The 20,376-nt window shown below is 36.5% G+C and overlaps 1 protein-coding gene across 1 annotated transcript; it reads left to right on the forward strand.

Moving 5' to 3' along the window:
* Positions 1 to 17,610: 17,610 nt before the first annotated feature.
* Positions 17,611 to 19,782, forward strand: LOC114300192 (uclacyanin 1). Its single transcript, XM_028245077.2, has 2 exons — positions 17,611 to 18,197; positions 19,006 to 19,782. The coding sequence occupies exons 1-2, from the start codon at positions 18,005 to 18,007 to the stop codon at positions 19,524 to 19,526; spliced, it is 714 nt and encodes a 237-aa protein (XP_028100878.2). The 5' UTR covers positions 17,611 to 18,004; the 3' UTR covers positions 19,527 to 19,782.
* The last annotated feature ends 594 nt before the right edge of the window (positions 19,783 to 20,376 follow it).

Genomic DNA, 20,376 nt, shown 5'->3' on the forward strand with positions numbered 1-20,376 from the left:
ATACATACATATATGCATATGTTCTAGACTATGTGTTTAATGAGTTGAATTATATGTTGTTGTTGTTTTTTTGTTTTTTTTTAATTAGTTTTTTAAGCAAGCAACAAAAGCCTTTATATGTTGTTGGCATGCTAATGTATGCCCCTGCAATGAAACTCAAGTTTTGGCTTGGTCGATACCTTTTGACAACCTTACTAATAGAAAAAAGGGCAAGATGCTCTTGGAATCTATCTTAGTAATAATAATAACCAAGGGCCTTTTATATGCCATGTCATTGTAAAGCTACAACTTAGAGTAGGCCTTACCTTCTATGAAATACAATTTCATGCACTTTTCACCCCTTTAATTTGACCTAAGTTTCACCTTGTTTTTAGTTTCAATTGTGACAATCAAAAGTTTACATAGTTTTGGTCTAGTTTCAACGTCAATCCTCTATCGAATATCTCCCATCAACTTTGACGGGGTGTAAGCATATGACTGGATAACACTTTCACCCCCAAGTTTCACTTTAGTGTTTAAGGAGTTGATTTATATTGTAAAGTAGCTCAAATTGTCAGAAGTCATGTTATTGGGTTTACTTGTCTATATTATGCTTTGTTCTCTTTTAAATTGTATTATTCTGGTCATGATTTCTTGAACTAGTAAATTGTTTGGTTGAGTTGTTATTTAATTGTAGCCTCGACTTGAAATTTTTGTTGAGCTGGTTTGTTTGAATAGGAAACAAAACAAAACAAACTGAAAACTAAAATGCTTTGCTTAAGAAAATTACTCCTTTTAATGTTATCTTGTAAACTTTTTTTAGAGCTTTATTTGGTATGGATCAGACAATTATTTGCTATGTTTGATGAGGCAGTTTGTAATGGTGGTTTGTAGGTTTGGTTCTATGTATCCATTGTTGAACTTTTTGAAGGCATACATAATGTTGTAATTATTGAACTTATCGTTACTTGGTATTTTATTTTATTTTATTTTTTGGTTTCTTTGAGATTCATACGTTTGTGGAATTGTAGGTAGTGGCTGATCAAGTCTGTCTCAGTCTCTTCCTTACTAGTGATGGTAGTTGGGTTACTGCTGCAAGGGCGTTGAGGTATTTTTCTCTAATTATTTTATAGTTCGTACCTCTTGATGACTTATTCATTCCTGGCACCTTAATGTTATACATTTCTACGCTATGCTACTTTTTTGGGTTTAAACTTCTTTCACAAAGTGTTCAAATGACCACTGAAATTTGAATTTCATTCAATATATGTGTTCTATCCTCCCAAAACTACTCTATTATTAGCCTAACAACTTTGCCTTTGTCGCGGAACTTGTTATTGTTTGTTTGGGCATTCTCTCAAGTATCATCACCAATCTCATCTAGGTAAATCACAGGTTTTGAATTCGATGCATCTGTCTATGTTTGGTATAAATTGACTGGTTCTGTTTAAGTGTGCAACCCTCTTAAGGTTGTACACCATATGCACCCTAAGTATTAACCCTTGGATTAGAAAAAAATGATCAGGACCATTGAATTGTTTAATTGGGGAAAATGGAAACCATGGCAACCGATTAACCCTTTCGTCTCTCTCTCTCTCTCTTCCCTCAGCAACTCTCTTTTTCTTCTCTCGCTTTTCTTCTATTCCTCTCTGTTGCTCTCATCATTTATGTAAGATTCACTGTGTAACCCTTGATTTCCAGCAACAATTACCAGCCTCTGTTGGGTTTCATTGTTGAATCTCTGCACTACCATTGATTTCCATCGACAAGATAATAAGGCATTCTCTCCAACCAGATATCAGGCATGGAGCTCTGTCTCTCTGTCTGTCTATCTCTCTCTCTCTATATATATTCGCCCTCTTCACTTCAGCGATTTTCCCTAAACCCTAAGCCCTCATCCTAACTGGTTTATTGAACACACAATTTTAATAGCATAGTTTTAATACTATCTATTACATGGTTTATTGAATTGTTCATGTTTTAAAACATTAGATGAAATGAATCAAAGATCTTGAGCAACCAACTTCCAGTTAAGTGTTTGCTGTAAATTATGCTTCCTTATTATTTCTAGCTTCGATTCACATTTTCACTGTTAAGTGTTAAGAACTTAAACTTGTGAAGTCTTGCAAATCATGGGCTTGATAGTTTTGATTTTTTTTTTTTTATTTATGTCAATTGTAAATAGTTTTAGGAACATCCTTCTATCTATGGTCTAATTCGACAAATTTATTGAACAATTTTGGAGGAGCTTACAACGATATTCAAACTAGAAGCCTCAACTACACTCAATCTTTCCATGGAGCAAACTAATTTAAACAATGAATTAAATCCCGATATGGCATACAGAAATTTAGGAAACTAATGTGTCTCTATTCCAATTATTTATTTTCCCTTGTAAGTATAAATTACCATTTTTTATTTTGTTACTCTCTCTCTCTCTCTCTATATATATATATATAAAGTAGCTCTCGACATGTTTGTGTTTGTGTTTGTGTACATGTGTCTTTTGCTTCTCTCATTTGTTGAGAACTGATTATGTAAGTTTATTTTCTTATTAAAGTAGACACATGTTTGTGCTTTATTTTGCTTGCTTTTGCCATGATCTTAACTTTTTCATAATGCAAAAATCATCCATATTGTGATAAGTTTGGAAGAAACAATAGAGGAATCTAGAAGTGAAACCGAAAAACAAGAGCAAACATGTGCCCCTATGCTAAATGTATTAGGGCACTAATTTTATATTTTAAAAAGAAAACTTCAAGTTAACATGGGAATTGGCGTTATTATTGCATTGTTTATGACGTGCATGATATGTGGGCTTAATTTGTGATTTGAGAGAGCTAACACTAGCTTCCAACTTTGTAAATTATTGATCTGAAGTTTTCTCATTTTCTATAGCTTGTATAGTGACATCTGTTTATGTTTCTCATTTTTCCATCTGTTACTATGTTTTTGTATGATATAGTGGTTTTGGTCCATGGTGCATTTAGGTTTTTGCTAACTATAATATTCCCCTTTTGCAGTCATAGGATTAGATGAAAACTATCTGTAAATTTGATATCAGTATTATACAACATTGCGATTTTGTATAAAAGTTGAATTAGTTCTAAACAATCAATTAAAATAATTTTGTGTTCAAAATGATAGCATATATATTCAAATAGGTTGTGAGTGATATTTTTGATTATGTTGCGAAAAATGTGATTCCAAACCGAATACAACTTCGTTTTACTAGTTTAGTCTGATTTAATTGTAAAATTTTTATGATTTGATTTCAAATTTCATGAATCCGTAGGTAGTTTGTTCGTTTGGTCATTTGTTTAGTCTTAAATAAACCAAATCGAACCATGTACACCTCTAATAGGACAACTTAAAATGTGACTCTACTTACCATTTGTCGTGAGTCTATTTACTAATAAATATAATAAATCTTATAAATTTAATATAGTTACACCGATCTCCCATTTAGTAAAGTTAAAACAAATGTAATTAATGCATATTGCATGTAAAGACAAGAATAAAAAAGGATAAAATAATATTTCAATATTAAAGAAATAATATCAATTTTTTTTATTCATACAAGTAACAAAATATTATTAATAAATGAATTAAATATTATATAAATTAAATTTTGAAAGAAATCTAATATAATTATGTCAAATTTTATGAAAGTCAATCTATTTTTTAAATCCTAAAAAAGATTAGTGTAACTTTTTTTTTCTTTTTTTCTTTTCTTCTGTATTTTAAAACAATTTGATGTAAAACTCATTGCATAAAAGGTGACCACCTGTTCTAAAAAAAAGTCAACACCTGCAAAACCGATGATTTTCGGGGACCAAACAGGGTTTGGAGTGGTATTTCACCTTTATTTATGGTACAAGAAAACCATTTTTCTGTAGTTGGATCTCAAAGAAAGAGACACATATTATCTGATGTATTATAGAAGGAGAGAGACATATTTGAAGCCTACACTGTAATTACATGCATGTCAGGTTAAACAATCTACTAGTCCTAAAGTTGCAGTGTTTCAGAGGTATTTTCTCTTGCCCACTGTTCTTCATGTTTCTGTTTGGTTGTAGAGAAAACATGGGTTTTGAATTTTTGAGTGCTTTAAGACACATATCAGTAACCAAATGATCAACATTTCCATTTTGGACAGTTGCTGTTTTGAGTCAGTGTGTTTGTATCTACATGTTTGTTGTATATCCATTTTCTGAAACCAAAAACAACAGAAAATATTTCAATAGAGTTTTACTCTCTTGTATTCTCCTCTGTTTTCTAACTTTTCTTGGAAACCAAAAGAAGGGAGGGTCAAGTGGATGCCAATGCCTGTTTGTTTGTTTTAGTTCCAAGTAGAGTTCAATTTATGTCAATGGAGTTGCTGCTTGAACATGGTGGTGACTAGTCTTTGATAAGTTGCCCCTGCATTCTTCAACCCAAAAGGCATAACCTTGTAGCAATAGGTTCCTCTTGGGGTGAGAAATGCAATTTTGTCTTGGTCCTTCGGATGCATGGCAATTTGATGGTAGCCTCTGTAGGCATCGAGGAAGCTCATACGCTGATGACGTGCTGTAGCATCTACCAGTTGCTCTATCCTGGGAAGAGGAAAACAATCATTGCGGCAGGCTTTGTTTAGGTCCATGAAATCAACGCAGACTCGCCATGTCCCATTTTTCTTCTTCACAACCATGGTATTAGAGAGCCAGGTGGGGTAGGTCACTTCCTTGATTGCCCCGGCGTCAAGCAACCAGTCAACCTCTTCAACAACTGCGGCAGTGTGCTCTGTGGCTGATCGCCAGCTTTTCTGAGTGATTGGCTTGCATTTAGGGTCAACATTTTAACGGTGTTGCGAAACAAATGGATCTACACCCGACATCTCATATGGAGTCCACGCAAATACATCAAAGTTGCCGAGTAGGAAGGAAATTAGCTGTTGTGTGTCGGCTTGATTGAGAGAGGCGCCGACCATGAAGAACCTGTCTGGGTTGCCATTGATTTTAACTCGATCTAGGTCTTCCGTGGCCTTTTCATTTGGGAGCTGCCCAACATCGTCGAGGCTCTCTCGGTCTGTTACCTTAATAGATTTCACTTGCAACTCCTTTAGCATCTTTTGAGCAAGGAGATAACATGCTTGTGTCGATTTCTGAGAGCCACGGATTTGCTCAATGCCGCGTTCTGTCGGGAAGCGTAACAGCTGATGATATGTGCTTGGCACGCCCTGCATAACATGCAACCAAGATCGCCTCATGATGAGATTATACGGCGATGGCAGCTTGATGACCAAGAACTCCACATCCACTGTTCGGGAGCCCACTTGAACGGGTAGTGTGATTTTCCCCAATGGGTATTCTGGATTGGCGTTGAAGACGAATAGTGGATAAGGAGCCGGAGAGAGATCCTATTCGGGGAAGCCGAGTTTGGTGAATGTCTTGTAATATATAACCTCTGATGTGCTCCCTAGATCAATGAGTACGCGCTCAACGGTAAATCGGTTTACGCGTAACTCAATTACCAAGGGATTGATGAGGGGAAGTGTCACTCTGGCCAAATCTGAATCATCAAAAGCAATGCGCGCAGCTTCATGGGGCCATTTTTTCGGAGTGAGTTAAATTTGGGGGTCGAGATTCGACTGAATCGTATGCACCGCAGATGACATTGGCAGGCTGTATATCATGTGGATTACGCCGAGTGGAGGGGAATCCTGTCTCAAGGCTTTTGCTTTGGTTGGGTTTCCTTTTCAAACGTGCTGTTGTAGCCTACCATCTTGTACCAATTCCTCCAGGTGATCCTTCAATGCACAACAACTCATAGTATCATGGTCGTGGTCCTTGTGATACTCGCACCGTCTATCCCATCTTCTCATATTGGGAGGTCCCACCATTTTTTATGGCCATTTGAAGAACGAAAGATGTTGGATTTTGGACATGACCGTGCTGATCGGCTCTGACAACTCAGTATATTTCTTGTCGGCGTGCCTTGTGCGCCTGCTATTGACTTGCAGCTGTTCATTTGCTCGGTGGGAGCATTGGTCACTTAATTGGCGAGAATCTCGTCTCTTATCTCGTTTTGCCCGATACCGTGGTTCAGGGCTTCAGGGTGCTACAGAATTTAACGGCTGAGCAATTTTAGCAGGAGCCGTCTTGTTGGTCACATTTCCGGCTTTAACCCGCAAAGCATCATCTTCCACTTTACAGTATTCTTCAACTTTCTTCATCAACGACCAGACTGTTTTGGGGGGCCGTCTGGTCAAAGAGCTGTGGAGGGCACTGTCGGGATGCAGCCCCATCTTAAAGGCGGTGATGGCCATAGAGTCATTGCAAGCGTCGTCTACCAGATTAAAACATTTCCACTAGTGCGCCAAGTACGGTCTTAGTGTTTCTCCTGGCTGGATCTACATTGCCCAGAGAGAGTTGGCTTGTTTCGGCTGAACCTCGCTGGTAATGAATCTAGCCCTGAAGGATTTTTGTAATTGATAGAAGTTTTTGATCGAAGCCGGCTCCAGTTTATAATACCACCTGACAGTCAATGGTCCCAAACTGCTGGGAAATATTCGGCACATGAGGGCCTCGTCGTCTGCATGCAATGTCATGGCTTGGTTGTAGTGACGGATGTGATCGGTGGGGTTTGATTTTCCATCATAGAGAGTGAACGATGGAGCTTTAAATTTTTTGGGCAGAACCGCCCTTACAATCCGTCGCACAAAAGGATCGTGCTAGTCTTCTTCATCTGAATTGTTTCTTCTGCGCTTATACCTTATACGTGGAATCTCTTCAGAGGAGCGGGAGGTCTCGGATTGTCCCTTCTTCTTGGGCTCTGGGGATAATGAGTCAGAGTCGCTATCAGTGTCTTATTGTTGGGCTCGAGGTCGTCAACCACCTGCCCTCAGAGGTCGTTCTGGATCACGGCGTACAGTTTTTTTGGATTTCGCCACTTCCAAGGCCAAATCCTGACAGAGACGTTCGTTCTCAGCGATCATGTTCTCCAACCTCTGTTCATTTTGTTTTGCTTGTTCCATGATTGCCTGCATTGTCTCATGCTCTGAAGTCAAGGGTGAGGCGAAGTTAAAAGCACGTCTTGCGGCGATAGTCTCCGGTCCAAGCATGTTTGTTGGGGTGAGGTCGTCTCTCTGTGTGGTTTCATTAGTGATTATCGGAGGGTCTTCCATTACGCCCGCCATGGATGTATTTGATTATTCCCACAGACAACGCCAATTGTGGAGAAGTAGTTTGAAAATACTCTTCTGATCCTGGGGGATGCTCGTGATCCTCAGGTAATCACCTGAAAATGAATAAACACTCCGGTTGGGGGTGCCGGAATTAGCACTCCGACGGGCAAGTCAATCTCTACACGTTGGATTACTTGTATTTTAAGTTAAGCGTAATGGTTCTCACATACCTCTTTTTGGCTGATGTTCTTCTATTTATACCCTTTCTTTCTTGGGCCTCGGGATTGGGCCCACTTTCAATTCGGCATTCGGCCTCTTTTGTAGCAAATTACTTTGTACTTGGCCTTGCTCAACCGGCTATATGGCCGAATAGGGTAGGATTTGAACGTGTGAGACGGGGCCGAATGCTATGTATTTATTTCGGCCTCCTTACGACTCCCAATATTCGGCCCCCACATATATATACATATATATATATTATAACCAATACCAAACCAAATTAAATATTCCTTTAATAAACTAATTTGGGTCCCATACTCTACTAAGTAAGTATATTCGACAATTCTCTCCTACCGACTTGGGTGGAGACATCAATTATACCCGCCAAAGTACGACACTTCAAATTTTTGTCTCTAAACAAAGTCTTAGTCAATATATTCAAAATATTATCATCTGTGTGAATCTTTTCAAGTTGTAATAATTTTGAATCTAACATATCACGAATCCAATGGTATCTCACATCAATGTGTTTCAATATCGAATAAAAAGTAAAATTTTTATTTAAGTGAATAGCACTTTGACTATCACAATAAAGTACATACCTCTATTGCTTCAAACCTAACTATTGTAGAAATTTCTTCAACCATAACTTTTATTTGCAAGCTTCCATAATGACGATAAATTTAGCTACAGTAGTTGAGAGAGCAACGCATTTTTGCACTTTAGATTGCTGTGCCACAGCTCCCCTTGCAAATGTCATCAAATACCCCAAAGTAAATTTCTTATAATTAACATCACCGACCATGTCAGAATTCGTGAACCCATTAAGTATCAGCTTACCATTCCCAAAATACAAACACACATTAGAAATCCCATAAAGGTGCCTTAGAATCCATTTCACCGCTGCCCAATGTTCTTTACCTAGATTAGAGAGAAAATGACTTACAACACTAACGACATAAGCAATATCTGGCCTTGTACAAACCATGGCGTACATCAAAGAACCAACCGTTAAGGGATAAGGAATTTTCAGCATCTCTTCTTTGTCTTTCTCACTTGTCGGACATTGATTCGAATTAAGCTTGAAGTGACCTGCAAGTGGACAACCAACTGACTTTGATTTATCTATGTTGAACCTCTCAAGAACATTCTCAATGTAGGTTTCTTGAGACAACCAAATCAGTCACTTCTTTTGATCACGAACAATTTTCATACTAAGAATTTGCTTTGCCAGTCCCAAATCTTTCATAGCAAATGACTTGCTCAACTCCAATTTCAACTTGTTAATCATGGTAACATCTTGATCCATAATTAATATGTCATCAACATAAAGCAAAAGAATAATAAATTTTCCATCCGAAATTTTTTTACAAACACACAATGATCCAAGTGGTTTTAGAAAACCCATTATCCATCATGAAACAGTCAAATTTTTGATACCATTATCGCAGTGCTTACTTGAGGCCATACAAACTTTTCTTCAATTTGCAAACTAAAGGCTCTTTTCCCGTTTTCACAAAACCTTCCGATTGCTCCATGTAAATTTCTTCTTCAAAGTCACCATGAAAAAATGTGGTCTTCATATCAAGTTTCTCAACTTCAAAATTCATGTTGGCGGCCATACCAAGTGTAACTCGAATAGAAGATATCTTCACAACCGACGAGAAAATCTCATCAAAATCAACACCTTTCTTTTGTCCAAAGCCTTTAACAACATGACATGCCTTGTACCTTAGATTCTTGCAATCATTGCTTAATTTTAAAACCCACTCATTTTTCAGAATTTTCCTCTCCTTAGGACACTTCACCAAATCATTAGTATGGTTTTCAAGTAAGGAATTCACTTCCTCCTCCATAGCCTTTTTCCAACCACTTTTCTTTGCTTCCTCAATTGCTTCTTGGTAGCTCTCAGGCTCCCTTTGATTGGATATCAATACAAATTCAGTGGGAGGATACTTTTTCGAAGGTTACCGGTCCCTTGTAAATTTCCTCAACTAAAGTTGTGGTGGTTGTTCATGAATTAGATGCTCTTTCTCAATTTCGGGCATAACTTCATTTGGAGTAGCATCGCCATCCACATCTTCAAGAGGTGGTTGTACATCTCCCCTATTTTCATCATCTACTGAAAATGAAAAAGATGGATCTATATCAATGATATCACTAGTTTTTGGTTCCAGTTGATCACCTTTGCCAAAGTCTTCAATTGTTTGGTCTTCAAGGAACACAACATCACAACTTCGAATAACTTTCTTGTTAACCAGTTCCCACAATCTACAACCAAATTCATCATGCCCCATAACTAAGAAAAATGCATTGTCTTGACTTACTATCAAGCTTGGACCTTTCATGCTTTGAAATGTGAATAAATGCTCAGTAACCAAACACTCTTAAGTGCTCATACGACACATCTTTGCCGGTCCAAACTCTTTCGAAAACACCAACATTCAAAGGATAGAAAGGAGACAAATTAATCAAATCAACCGTTGTCCTCATTGCCTTACCCTAAAAGGATCTTGGCAATTTAGCATGTGAAAGCAGACATCTTCTTCCTTCCACAACGGTGTGGTTCATCCTCTCGACATCACTATTTTGTTGAGGAGTCTTCTTAATTGTCTTTTGATGCTGAACACCTTTGTTGCGACAATACTCATCAAATGACCCAATGTATTCACCACCATTGTCCGTTTGGCTACAATTTAAATTCAGCCACGTTTCTTTTTTAATCATTGCCTGAAATTGATTAAACACATCTAGAACTTGCTCTTTAATTTTTAATGCAGAAGCCCAAACTTTCCTTGAATAATCATCAATGAAAGTAACAAAATAAAGTGCATCACTATGTGTTCTAACTTTCAAAGGACCACAAACATCTGAATGAAGCAACTTCGAAACATTTTATTTTCTAGAAGCAACATTTTTATGAAAAGAAACTCTATATTGTTTACCTGCCAAACAATGAACACAAGTCCTAAGATGTGTACTTTTAAAACTGGGTAAAAGCTCTTTCTTGAACAAAACTCGTAGTCATTTTTCATTCATGTGCCCAAGCCGCTTGTGTCACAATTCAGTAGAAGCATCATCCTCAAGTGCATTGACAACACATTTGCAAATTTTTCCTTGCATCGAACAAAGTATGCAAGTTTTCTTGCATTTGGCCATTACCAAAGAACCCTTTGTGAGCTTCTATTTTCCATGGCCAAATTTGTTGTTGTAGCCTTCATCTTCTAGTTTCCTAGTAGAGATCAAATTGAGGCGAATTTCAGGAACATGCCTTACATCTTTAAGCAACAACTTGCGACCCAAATTTGTTTCCAAGCAAACATTGCCCATGCCAACAATTTTGGACAAACCTTCACTTTCCATTCGAACACAACCATAATTCCTTTAGTGTATGAAGTGAAGAAATCAACTCGAGAAGTCACATGAAATGAAGCACTTGAATTAATCACTCAATTGCTCTACTGGCCTACAAAATTGACACAATCATATTCACAAACAACCATTAGATCACTATTAGTAATAACCGCCATTGTGTCTTCTTACTTCTTATCCATAGTTTTGTCTTACATTTTCTTCTTATTCTTGAGTTTTCGACATTCCCGCTTCATGTGCCTTTTCTCATGACAATAATGGCACTCCATGTCTTTCTCTGAAAAAGAATCATCTCTTAATTTGTCATGGCTTTGATCACGACCATAAGGAGTCTTACTGCTCCACCTTGTTTTGCTTCGGCCTCTTATGGCAAATGCCTCCGAATGAGAAGAACCCACTAATTTTTTTCTTGTTTCTTCATTCAACAAGCTACTAGTGACTTGGCTCATTGTGACAATTCCATCGGGTGCCAAATTACTAACCGTCACAACCAAAGTCTCTCAACTTTCAGGTAAGGAACTAAGTAGCATCAAAGCTTGCAACTGTGATAACCCTGCTCCGTATTACGCTAATTAATCTTAATTATGATTGTGATAATATGTTTAATATGAATTTGTGTGGCATTTATATGAATATATGTGGTTTTAAATTTTTATCTGTTCACCATAGTAATATATGTTCAACTTACTGTTGTAAATTGAAAATTGAAGGCCTTATCGGCCACAGGAACCAAAATTGACTACGCCATTGTGATTGGCGTAATTTTTAAAGCCTAAGGTGAAATTTAATTGAAAATTGATTCGGATAAGATTAATTAGATTAAATTAATTTAATGGTGCTCAATTAATTAGTATTAAGTAATTGTAATTATGGGGGCTCTTTAAAAGGGGGACCAATGTGCACTTATACTCATTTGTTGAGCTCAAAATCAGATTTTATACCTTAGAGAGAGAGAGGGTCGACTAAAGAGAGAGAGGGTGAAGGAAATGGAAGATTTGAGCAAGAAACTTGAGTAATTTGAAGACCAACTCAAGATTTGACCATAAATTGAGAAGATTGAGCTTCTAGGTGAGTAATTGGTTATGAATTCATGAGTTTAATATTGTAATTTTGTGAATTCAAAGTTGAATGGTGTCAAGAATAAGAATTGTGTTGTATTTGATGAGTTTGAAGTCATGGAATGCATGCATGTGTATAATTGCCATGAATTTGTATAGTTGAGCATGAAAAGTATGATCCATGTAGAATTTTGGTTAAAGTTCATGCTTGTGATCACCATTTGCACCATTTTAGTTGAAAATGGAAGTTATATCTCACATGCATGTACAAATCATGAGAGTATGAGTTTTGAATGCATGAATTTGTTATGTAGAAGGGAGTTTGGTGTAATTTGGAGCATGCATGTATTTGGTTCATGGGATGTGAGCATCTTAATGTTGTAATTTGGTGTTTGTATCATGTTAGTATATGTATATGAGAAATATGGGCTGTAAAATGCAAGAAAAACCAACTTGAGTGCATGTTTGAAGCTCAAGAACAGTTCTGGAAAACCCAGAGTTCATGAAGTCCGCTCGAGCAGGGGAACCACTACTCGAGCAGGAAATACGAACTCCCAGAAGTTTTGCAGACATAGGTGTCTGATCGAGCGGGGAAGTTCACGCTCGAGCGGGGAGCTATGTAGAGTGACTTCCAGCTCGAGCGGCCGACTTCACGCTCGAGCGTAAAAATGAGGCAACCAGCACTTTTGCAGACCTAATGGGTCAGCTCGAGCTGGAAACTCCACGCTCGAGCGGGGACCCCTGTTTCAGAAAATTTGTAAAGGCGTTCTGTGTTTCATTTTCTATTCTCTTTCACTTCTAAGCACTCTTAGGCATGCATTGAGCATTATGAATGAATTAAAAGAATAAGAAAGAAGGCTAAGAGGGATGTATGAATTAAGAACGGATTGGATTGTTTGTGACCCATATGTATTATGTAATGTGTAGGGTCGAGCTCAAGGGTGAATCCATCGGCAGAACACTGTGAGTAATATCTTAATAAAGATATATGAAGTATGTTATTTGTCCAATTGCTTACTTCTATGTAAGTCTTACAAGTTTGTTACATTGAATTGGGGACAAATATTTGTTATGCCATACGATTGGGCCAAAAGCCGTTGGATACAATCGACTAGGCTGAAGGCCGTCTAACACACGTGAATGAATGGGCCAGAGGCCGTATGACATGAATGAATGGGCTAAAGGCCGTCTGACACAAATGAATGGGCCAAAGGCCGTCTGACATGAATGAATGGGCCAAAGGCCGTCGGATATGAATGAATTGGACCCGAGGCCGTATGATGTGTTTGGAACCGCAGTCACTTGACTTATAAATGTACTTATATACTAGATAGAAATATGAATTGGGCCCAAGGCCGTTTGATGTATGTTGTTCTAAATACTGTTCGTGTACCTTCTTTATTTGATATTATTCACTAGGCTTTCGGTCACGCTCATTCATGTGTCTGTAGGTGAGCCAAGGGAGGTCCAAACCCAGCCTCAGTGAAGTTTGTGTGATTCAGTCCAGGTTTTGAAGAGTCAGCCAATACGTCTCACGTACGAGACTTGTTGTCACCTTTTTGCCATATTGTTATATTTTGTCATGTTGGCGAGAACTTTGGATTGCGGATGTAAATAAGTTTTGGTTAGGTTGACTAAGACTTGAATGATCCTGTTATGTAAAGTATATATGTTGACTTCCTTTTTGATGTGAGTTATTAACGAATACTTTTGTGTAATGTTATGACGTGCCATGTAAGCACAACTCTATGGACAAAGGTTTGAAATTGCTTCCATTTGGCCCCTTAACTCTGTTAAAATATATCTGATTTGGTTTGAGGCCGGAGGTAATCTTATGATTACTGGCCGGTTATGTCCTTAACCCATGGGGGCGGGTACGGGCCATGACAACAACTCATCATCAAAAACAATTTTCATAGAAGTAAGTTGATCAACAATACTCTTCATTTCATTTAAATGTTCTGGAATGGAGTTGCCCTCTTTATATTTTAAATTAACTAACTTTCGAAACAAAAAAAACTTTATTTGTGAAAGATTTTCTATCATAAAGACCTAATTTCCCCCCTCCATAAATCATGTGCTGAAGTTTCGATAGCAACGTGATGAAACACATTATCATCAATCCATTGCCGGATAACACCAACGACTTTTCGATTAAGCCTTTTCCATTTCTCATCTTTCATACCCTCGGGTTTGTCACTATCACCCTCAATGGGTGTATACAAATCTTTATAAAATAGTAGGTCCTCTATTTTCGTTTTTCAAGTGACCTAATTGCTTCCACTGAAACTAGTCATACGACCCACATTTCCCTCCATTGATTTATACAAATAAATGCGCCCAAATAAATAGTAAGCTTTGATACCAGCTGTTAGGGAAAATAGATGATTTGCCACAAGTAAATCAATCGAAGAAAATAAAACTAATGTGGAAAAATTAAATCAATTTCACAAGAATTTTTATGTGGTTCCCTCAATGTGAGGTATGTCCACGGGACCAAAATCCAATTCCACTATCAACCAAGAGTTTTCAAATGATTACAAACGAGACACAAATGATCTCATAAGCCACCCTTAGGTGAATTCCAAATAATCACAAATAAATAAGAGGAAAGACCTCACCAAATAGATGAACAAATTATCTTCGAAACATAGTTAAAGAAGATACCAAATATGAACCAAAGTCGACACCTTTGAAGCACACAACACCTTAACCAACCAACCCACAAATTGATTAAGCAACAACTATATAACAAAGCAATGCCCTCAGTGCCTTGAACTCATTGAATTTTTCATCAATATTGGCAACCCGCAGCATACACAATAAACAATGCCAAAAAGATGTTGTTGACTCTTGGGCTTTTTTCTCAAAACTCTAGGTGTCACCAAACATATTTTAAAATACTCATTGTGCTTCCAAAAGGTTAGATATAATATATATAAACGAAATATATTATAACCAACACTAAATCAAATTAAATATTCCTTTAATAAACTAATTTGGGTCTCATACTACACTAAAGATATACCCAACAATAAATTTAAAAAAATTATTTAAAAACTAATTTATGGTTCAAATTTAATTTAGGTGTAGAACTCACCAAACCAAACAACAAGTGAATTTACATCACATATTGTCATTTGTTGTACATTTTATGTTAAAAGTTCTGGGTTCGTAGATTTATACCCTAGTTAGGGGTGTAATTTGAACTCAATATGAAACTTTTTAGGATTTTTTTCTGTGAATTTTTTTTTTAAGATTGAGAAATTTTTTTTTTTTAATTTTGTACGAATTCTACAAAATTTTTGAAGTTCAGGTTGTGCTTAAGTAGAGGTACTTGATAATCCAAACCTAAATTACATACATAAATATATAAAAGTATTATATATTGAGGTCATAAGCTTTTGAATAATGTTAAAATTATCCGAACCATTAGAACATCTCTACTATATATCATATACATAAGTAATACAATACAAAATAACATTCTTTTATTTTTTCGAATCACTTTGTTGATTTTTATCTTTATTCTTTATGTCTCTCCTTTTCATATAAATTATTTGTATTGATATTATTAATGATTTTACTAAAAATAAAATAAAATAATATGGTCTAAATTTAACAAATTAGTTAGCTTAATTGAAAAAATAAAATAAAATAACACTAGCCTAAATTCTATTTATTATGCTTGAATAGAGGATCGATAGAAAAGTTTGAGTAATAAATTAAATTTAAGCGAACTTAAATAACTCACACAACAATTTAAGTTGGGCTTGGTCTCAACATTTTTATTTTTGGTAGTTCGGAAATGAAGCTTGGTCTCAACTCAACCCAACGTACGCCCTTAACCTCAACAACTATCGACATACGTTATGTCTGGCTCCATGTTAAGCTTAGCTCTTTATATTTGGAAGGACCACAACCCAAGATGAGATTACAAGTAGGCATTAATCAAACAAATCTTGTATTTCTTCTACGGAAGTCATACTTCTTCAAAAGTCTCAGTTGCACCATCTTTCGGGTAGTATATTTCTTCACCTGGCATGAAATGTCATGAGTTTAGAATGTCCAGTAAACTCACACACATCACATCTCTTTTTTCCATTCTAAATACATAAGTAAAATAATGACATGATCATAATATATAGCGGAAACAATAATCAAGCAGAGCTTATAATAAATTTCTGTTCTCAAGAATAACTGTCAATTAAGTTAACTGTAGGCAACTCCCTGCGAAATGGTGTTCCTATCCAACCATTAACACTAGCCACGGGCAATTCTGATTCCCCCTTAGCTAAGCCAAATACCAATGCGTCACTTATTGCATAACCACCAGTGCATTGCTTACCATATAGTTGCCAACGATGCCCTCCTGAAATTTCTTTAAAATATAAATTACCCTCTGTGGTTTGAAAAATTACAAATACCTCCCTCTTAGAATTTTTTATTTAACTGAATTAATTAAAAAAGTAAAATTTCTAATTTTTTATTTATATAATAATAAAAGTATCTTAATCATTAACTAAAATAAAATTTTAACATTATTAAAAATTGTTAATTAACTTGATGATTTATTAACAAAAGACCTATTTATTATAAAATTGAAAACTTTAGAGCCATGATATAATTTCTTAAATCATATGGATAGTTTGTGCGTGTTTGTAATTTACCCAAATTGTAATTCGCGTAAAACCATTGCGCGATGCGTCAGGATCCTCTAAAGTAAAAGTACTAGAGTGATCTCCTAAAGTAATTTATTCAACGGTTGAAATCAAACCTCACCAAAACGACGTCATTTTGGTGAGTAATTTAACAAAAAAAAAAAAAAAGATAGCTTTAATTCAAAACATCTCTTGCACATATGAAGCATGAGGGGGAGAGAGAGAGAGAGAAGGGTAGAGAGGAGCAGGACATCGCCGCCCCGCCCCAGACGTGCCGCTGCCGTTGCCGCTGCCACGCCGCTGCCCTGCGAGGGAGGGGGTGACTCATTTTATCTTCATTCTTCAGATTGTAAACAAAACAAAGAACTATTTTTGGCATAGTTTTTTCTTTCCGTAAACTTGTTTCAATTAATCAAGAGAGTAAGAGATTATTTTAATTATTATTTTCAATACTCAAAAATGACTTCAGAGGAGGGACAAGTGATTAGCTGTCACACCCTCGACCAATGGAACAACCAGCTCTAGATGGCCAATGACTCCAAGAAATTGGTATTCTAACCATTTTTGATTTGTTTTTGCACCTTTTTTTTTTTTTCTCTCTCTATTTCAATCCATGTACAATTTATTTTTTATTCTTTTAATCCCATTGATTGATGTCTGCTTTTTAGTTAGTGGGTTGGATTTTGATTGGATTTTTAGCACTTCTTTTTGTTCTTGTTTTTATTGTTTTCAAGAAATATTTTTTTTATTAGGGTTTTTCATGGGAGGAGTTATTATTTTTTGAAAATATAATTGACCATGAGTGTGAGTATTTCTCTGTACATGATCACGGTGGAGTTCCCAAACCCACCAGATAAGTTTTGCTTTCTCTTCCATGGAGTCAATCTTGGACTCTTGGGGTTTTTTCTTCTGTCAGCGGCACGGCAGCGGCGGCGATGGCTACGGTGGCGCATTGGGGATGGGAAGGGGCAAGCGGGGCGGCGATGTCTTCTCCCCCTCTCAGCCCTCTTCTCTCTCTCTCTCATGCTTCATATTTGCAGGAGATGTGTTGAATTAATTTTTTTTTTTTTTTTTTTTTTTTTTTTTTTTTTTGTATGTGTCAAATTAGTCACCAAAACGATATCGATTTGATGAGGTTTGATTTCAGCCGTTGGATGAATTACTCACTCTAGGACTTTTATTTAGAGGATCCTGACGCTTGCACGATGATCTGATCTGGTCAACTGAAGCAATAGTTCTGTCTCTCTCTCTCTCTGTTGATTTTTCCATGTCCATCCAACAACATTAAACAACCAGAGAAGCACTCAACTTTCTACGTGGCATTCATCCATTGGAGAACCCCTCAACCACTTCCAAAGTCATTGGTCTTGCCGTGCCAAGTTGCCTTGCCTCTATTATCTATATATATATTCAACACACCCACAAGGTCTTTAGATAAAACTCTCAGCTTCCTTCTTTACAAACACAAAACACACAGGGACGGAGAGAGTAGTAGGGGTGACCATATTCAGAGAGCACAAAAACCACTAACACTAGATAGAGAGAGAGAGATGGCCACCGCAAAGTTGAGTTTTACAAAACTTGTAGTGTTGGCTTTAGCAGCAGCAGTACTGGTAGAGTTCTCGGCCGCTGCAAATTACACCGTCGGAGACAACACGGGTTGGGTCAACAACCCTTCCGGCGGCGCCACCTTTTATTCCAATTGGGCTTCCCAACATACCTTTGCCACCGGTGATATTTTAGGTAAACTTGGCTTTTATTCTCTTAATTATATTATTTGTTTTCAGAAAAAAGATTCGAAAAAATAGTTTCTTGGACTTTTTGCCAAATAAATTTTATGTGTTTTTAGAAAAGCAGAATTAATGTTTTAAGAAATAGGTTTGAATCCAATTACAAATAATATAAAACACACCTATAGTTAATTTGAATCAATTAATTTTGAATTTTGTGAATTTCTTAATTTTTTGTTGTAGTTTAAATTAAATTGGTTCAATTACAAATTACCATCTAAGTTGTTAACCGAAAAACTATAAAATTCACCATGCGTTGTTGTACTTTGGTTTCTAAAATTTCAATTTTATAAATTTCATTTCTCAACATTATAAGTGAAGTATCAATAATCCTATTAACGGGGTAGGGGGAGATTATTAATCCTAAGATTATGTTTCGTTTCCCTCATCAGTGTTTAGGGATCAAATTTACAAAATTGAAAACATGAAAAATCTTTTGAATCATATATATATGACTAAGATTTTTGAAATTAAGGCTAATTTTTTTCACTTTTCACTTTTCATTTTCCTTTTCTGTTCACTGCACAAATATTCACTCAAATTTTTGATGCAAACACAGCCAATTGACCAAACTAACATAATGACAAAATTAAAAACAAAGGATCACACTGACATGAAACTGTGAATTTGATCGTTCTATTAATGTTTTAGACACTCCATTTGAAATTACCAATTTAACACAAATTAAAAAATTAATGTTTTGATTCTCAATATTTATTGAACTTTTGATCAAGTTTTTATTTTAAAAATTTTTTGGGCAGTGTTCAACTATGCTACTGGACAACATAATGTGGCTAGAGTTTCAAAGAATGCTTATGATACATGCAATCCCGCCTCTCCCATGTCTATTGATACCAATGGTCCAACAAACATCAATCTCAACACCACTGGCGAATACTACTTCTTCTGCACCGTCGGCACCCACTGTACCCAGGGCCAGAAGCTAGCCATCAATGTCACTTCTCCCACCACCGCCCCCTCTGGTGCCCCTTCATCTCCTCCAACAACTTCTCCTTCTCCCGCATCTCCGCCACCATCCCCCACCGCATCTCCGCCATCCCCCACCGCATCTCCGCCATCACCCACTGCATCTCCGCCGCCATCCACCACTGCACCTCCGCCATCATCCACTGCATCTCCGCCACCACCCTCCGCTCCTTCGCCTGGATCACCTGGCACGTCAGCCTCTCCGCCCCCACCACCAGCGTCCTCCGCCCCACCAACGGCGGTTGCTGCTTTTGCCGTGGTCTTGATGTCCATTGCCATTGGTGTGATGTGTTAATGATTTTTTTGGTTGACACACGACGAATTTATATGGCACGGCCATTCTTTTTAGTGTACTATTAATTATCGTATTGGTTGAATGATTTGTGTTAGTATTCAGATTGAATAAAGATGGTTGTTTGATTTTCAGATGAAAATTTGATGGATTTATATTATTTATGTATGTTTAGATTAGTGTAATTTCATTATTTTCTGTAACCCATATTGTCTTTCTCAAATAAAAAGTTACAATTTTAGTTGTATCCAAGCAAAAACACTAAAATGGTCATTCATTAATATACTTTTCTTTATTTTTCCGCAAATTAAAAATAAATTATTATAATGAAAAAATCTTTCTATTCTATCTTATTTTAGTGAATCAAATACAAACAATACCTTTTTATCTAATATGTCCTATTATGTAAATGATACCAAAAGTGAATTGGAGAGGCCTAGTCTGCCCTATTTTGGATGCATCTCAGTCTATCTCAATAATTAGAACCTTTTATTTTGTTAAATTTGTCAAATATATTATTCATAGCGAAAATCATGTAGATCTGCATTGGTAGTTACTTGATCGTATTATATTTATTTTTTTTAAACATATAATTTGATCAAATAGTTAGTAATATCCGATGAATATCAATTTTTATATGAATAATATACTTAACGCATTCCAATATGAATAGTTTGAATCGTCGAGATAAGCTAGAGATAGGCACACAAGGAACCAAACTTAAAACAGAACTGGAGAAGAAATAATTTTCAGATGGCCAAATTTCAATAAGATGACATAAAAGTCTCTGTAAGAGCTTAAAACCGTAATTAAGAGGATTTTGACCTGTTGCATTGCAGTCAAGCTTGTCCAG

This window comes from Camellia sinensis, chromosome 13, assembly GCF_055761805.1.
Source record: "Camellia sinensis isolate YWXY chromosome 13, ASM5576180v1, whole genome shotgun sequence".
Lineage (NCBI taxonomy): Eukaryota > Viridiplantae > Streptophyta > Magnoliopsida > Ericales > Theaceae > Camellia > Camellia sinensis.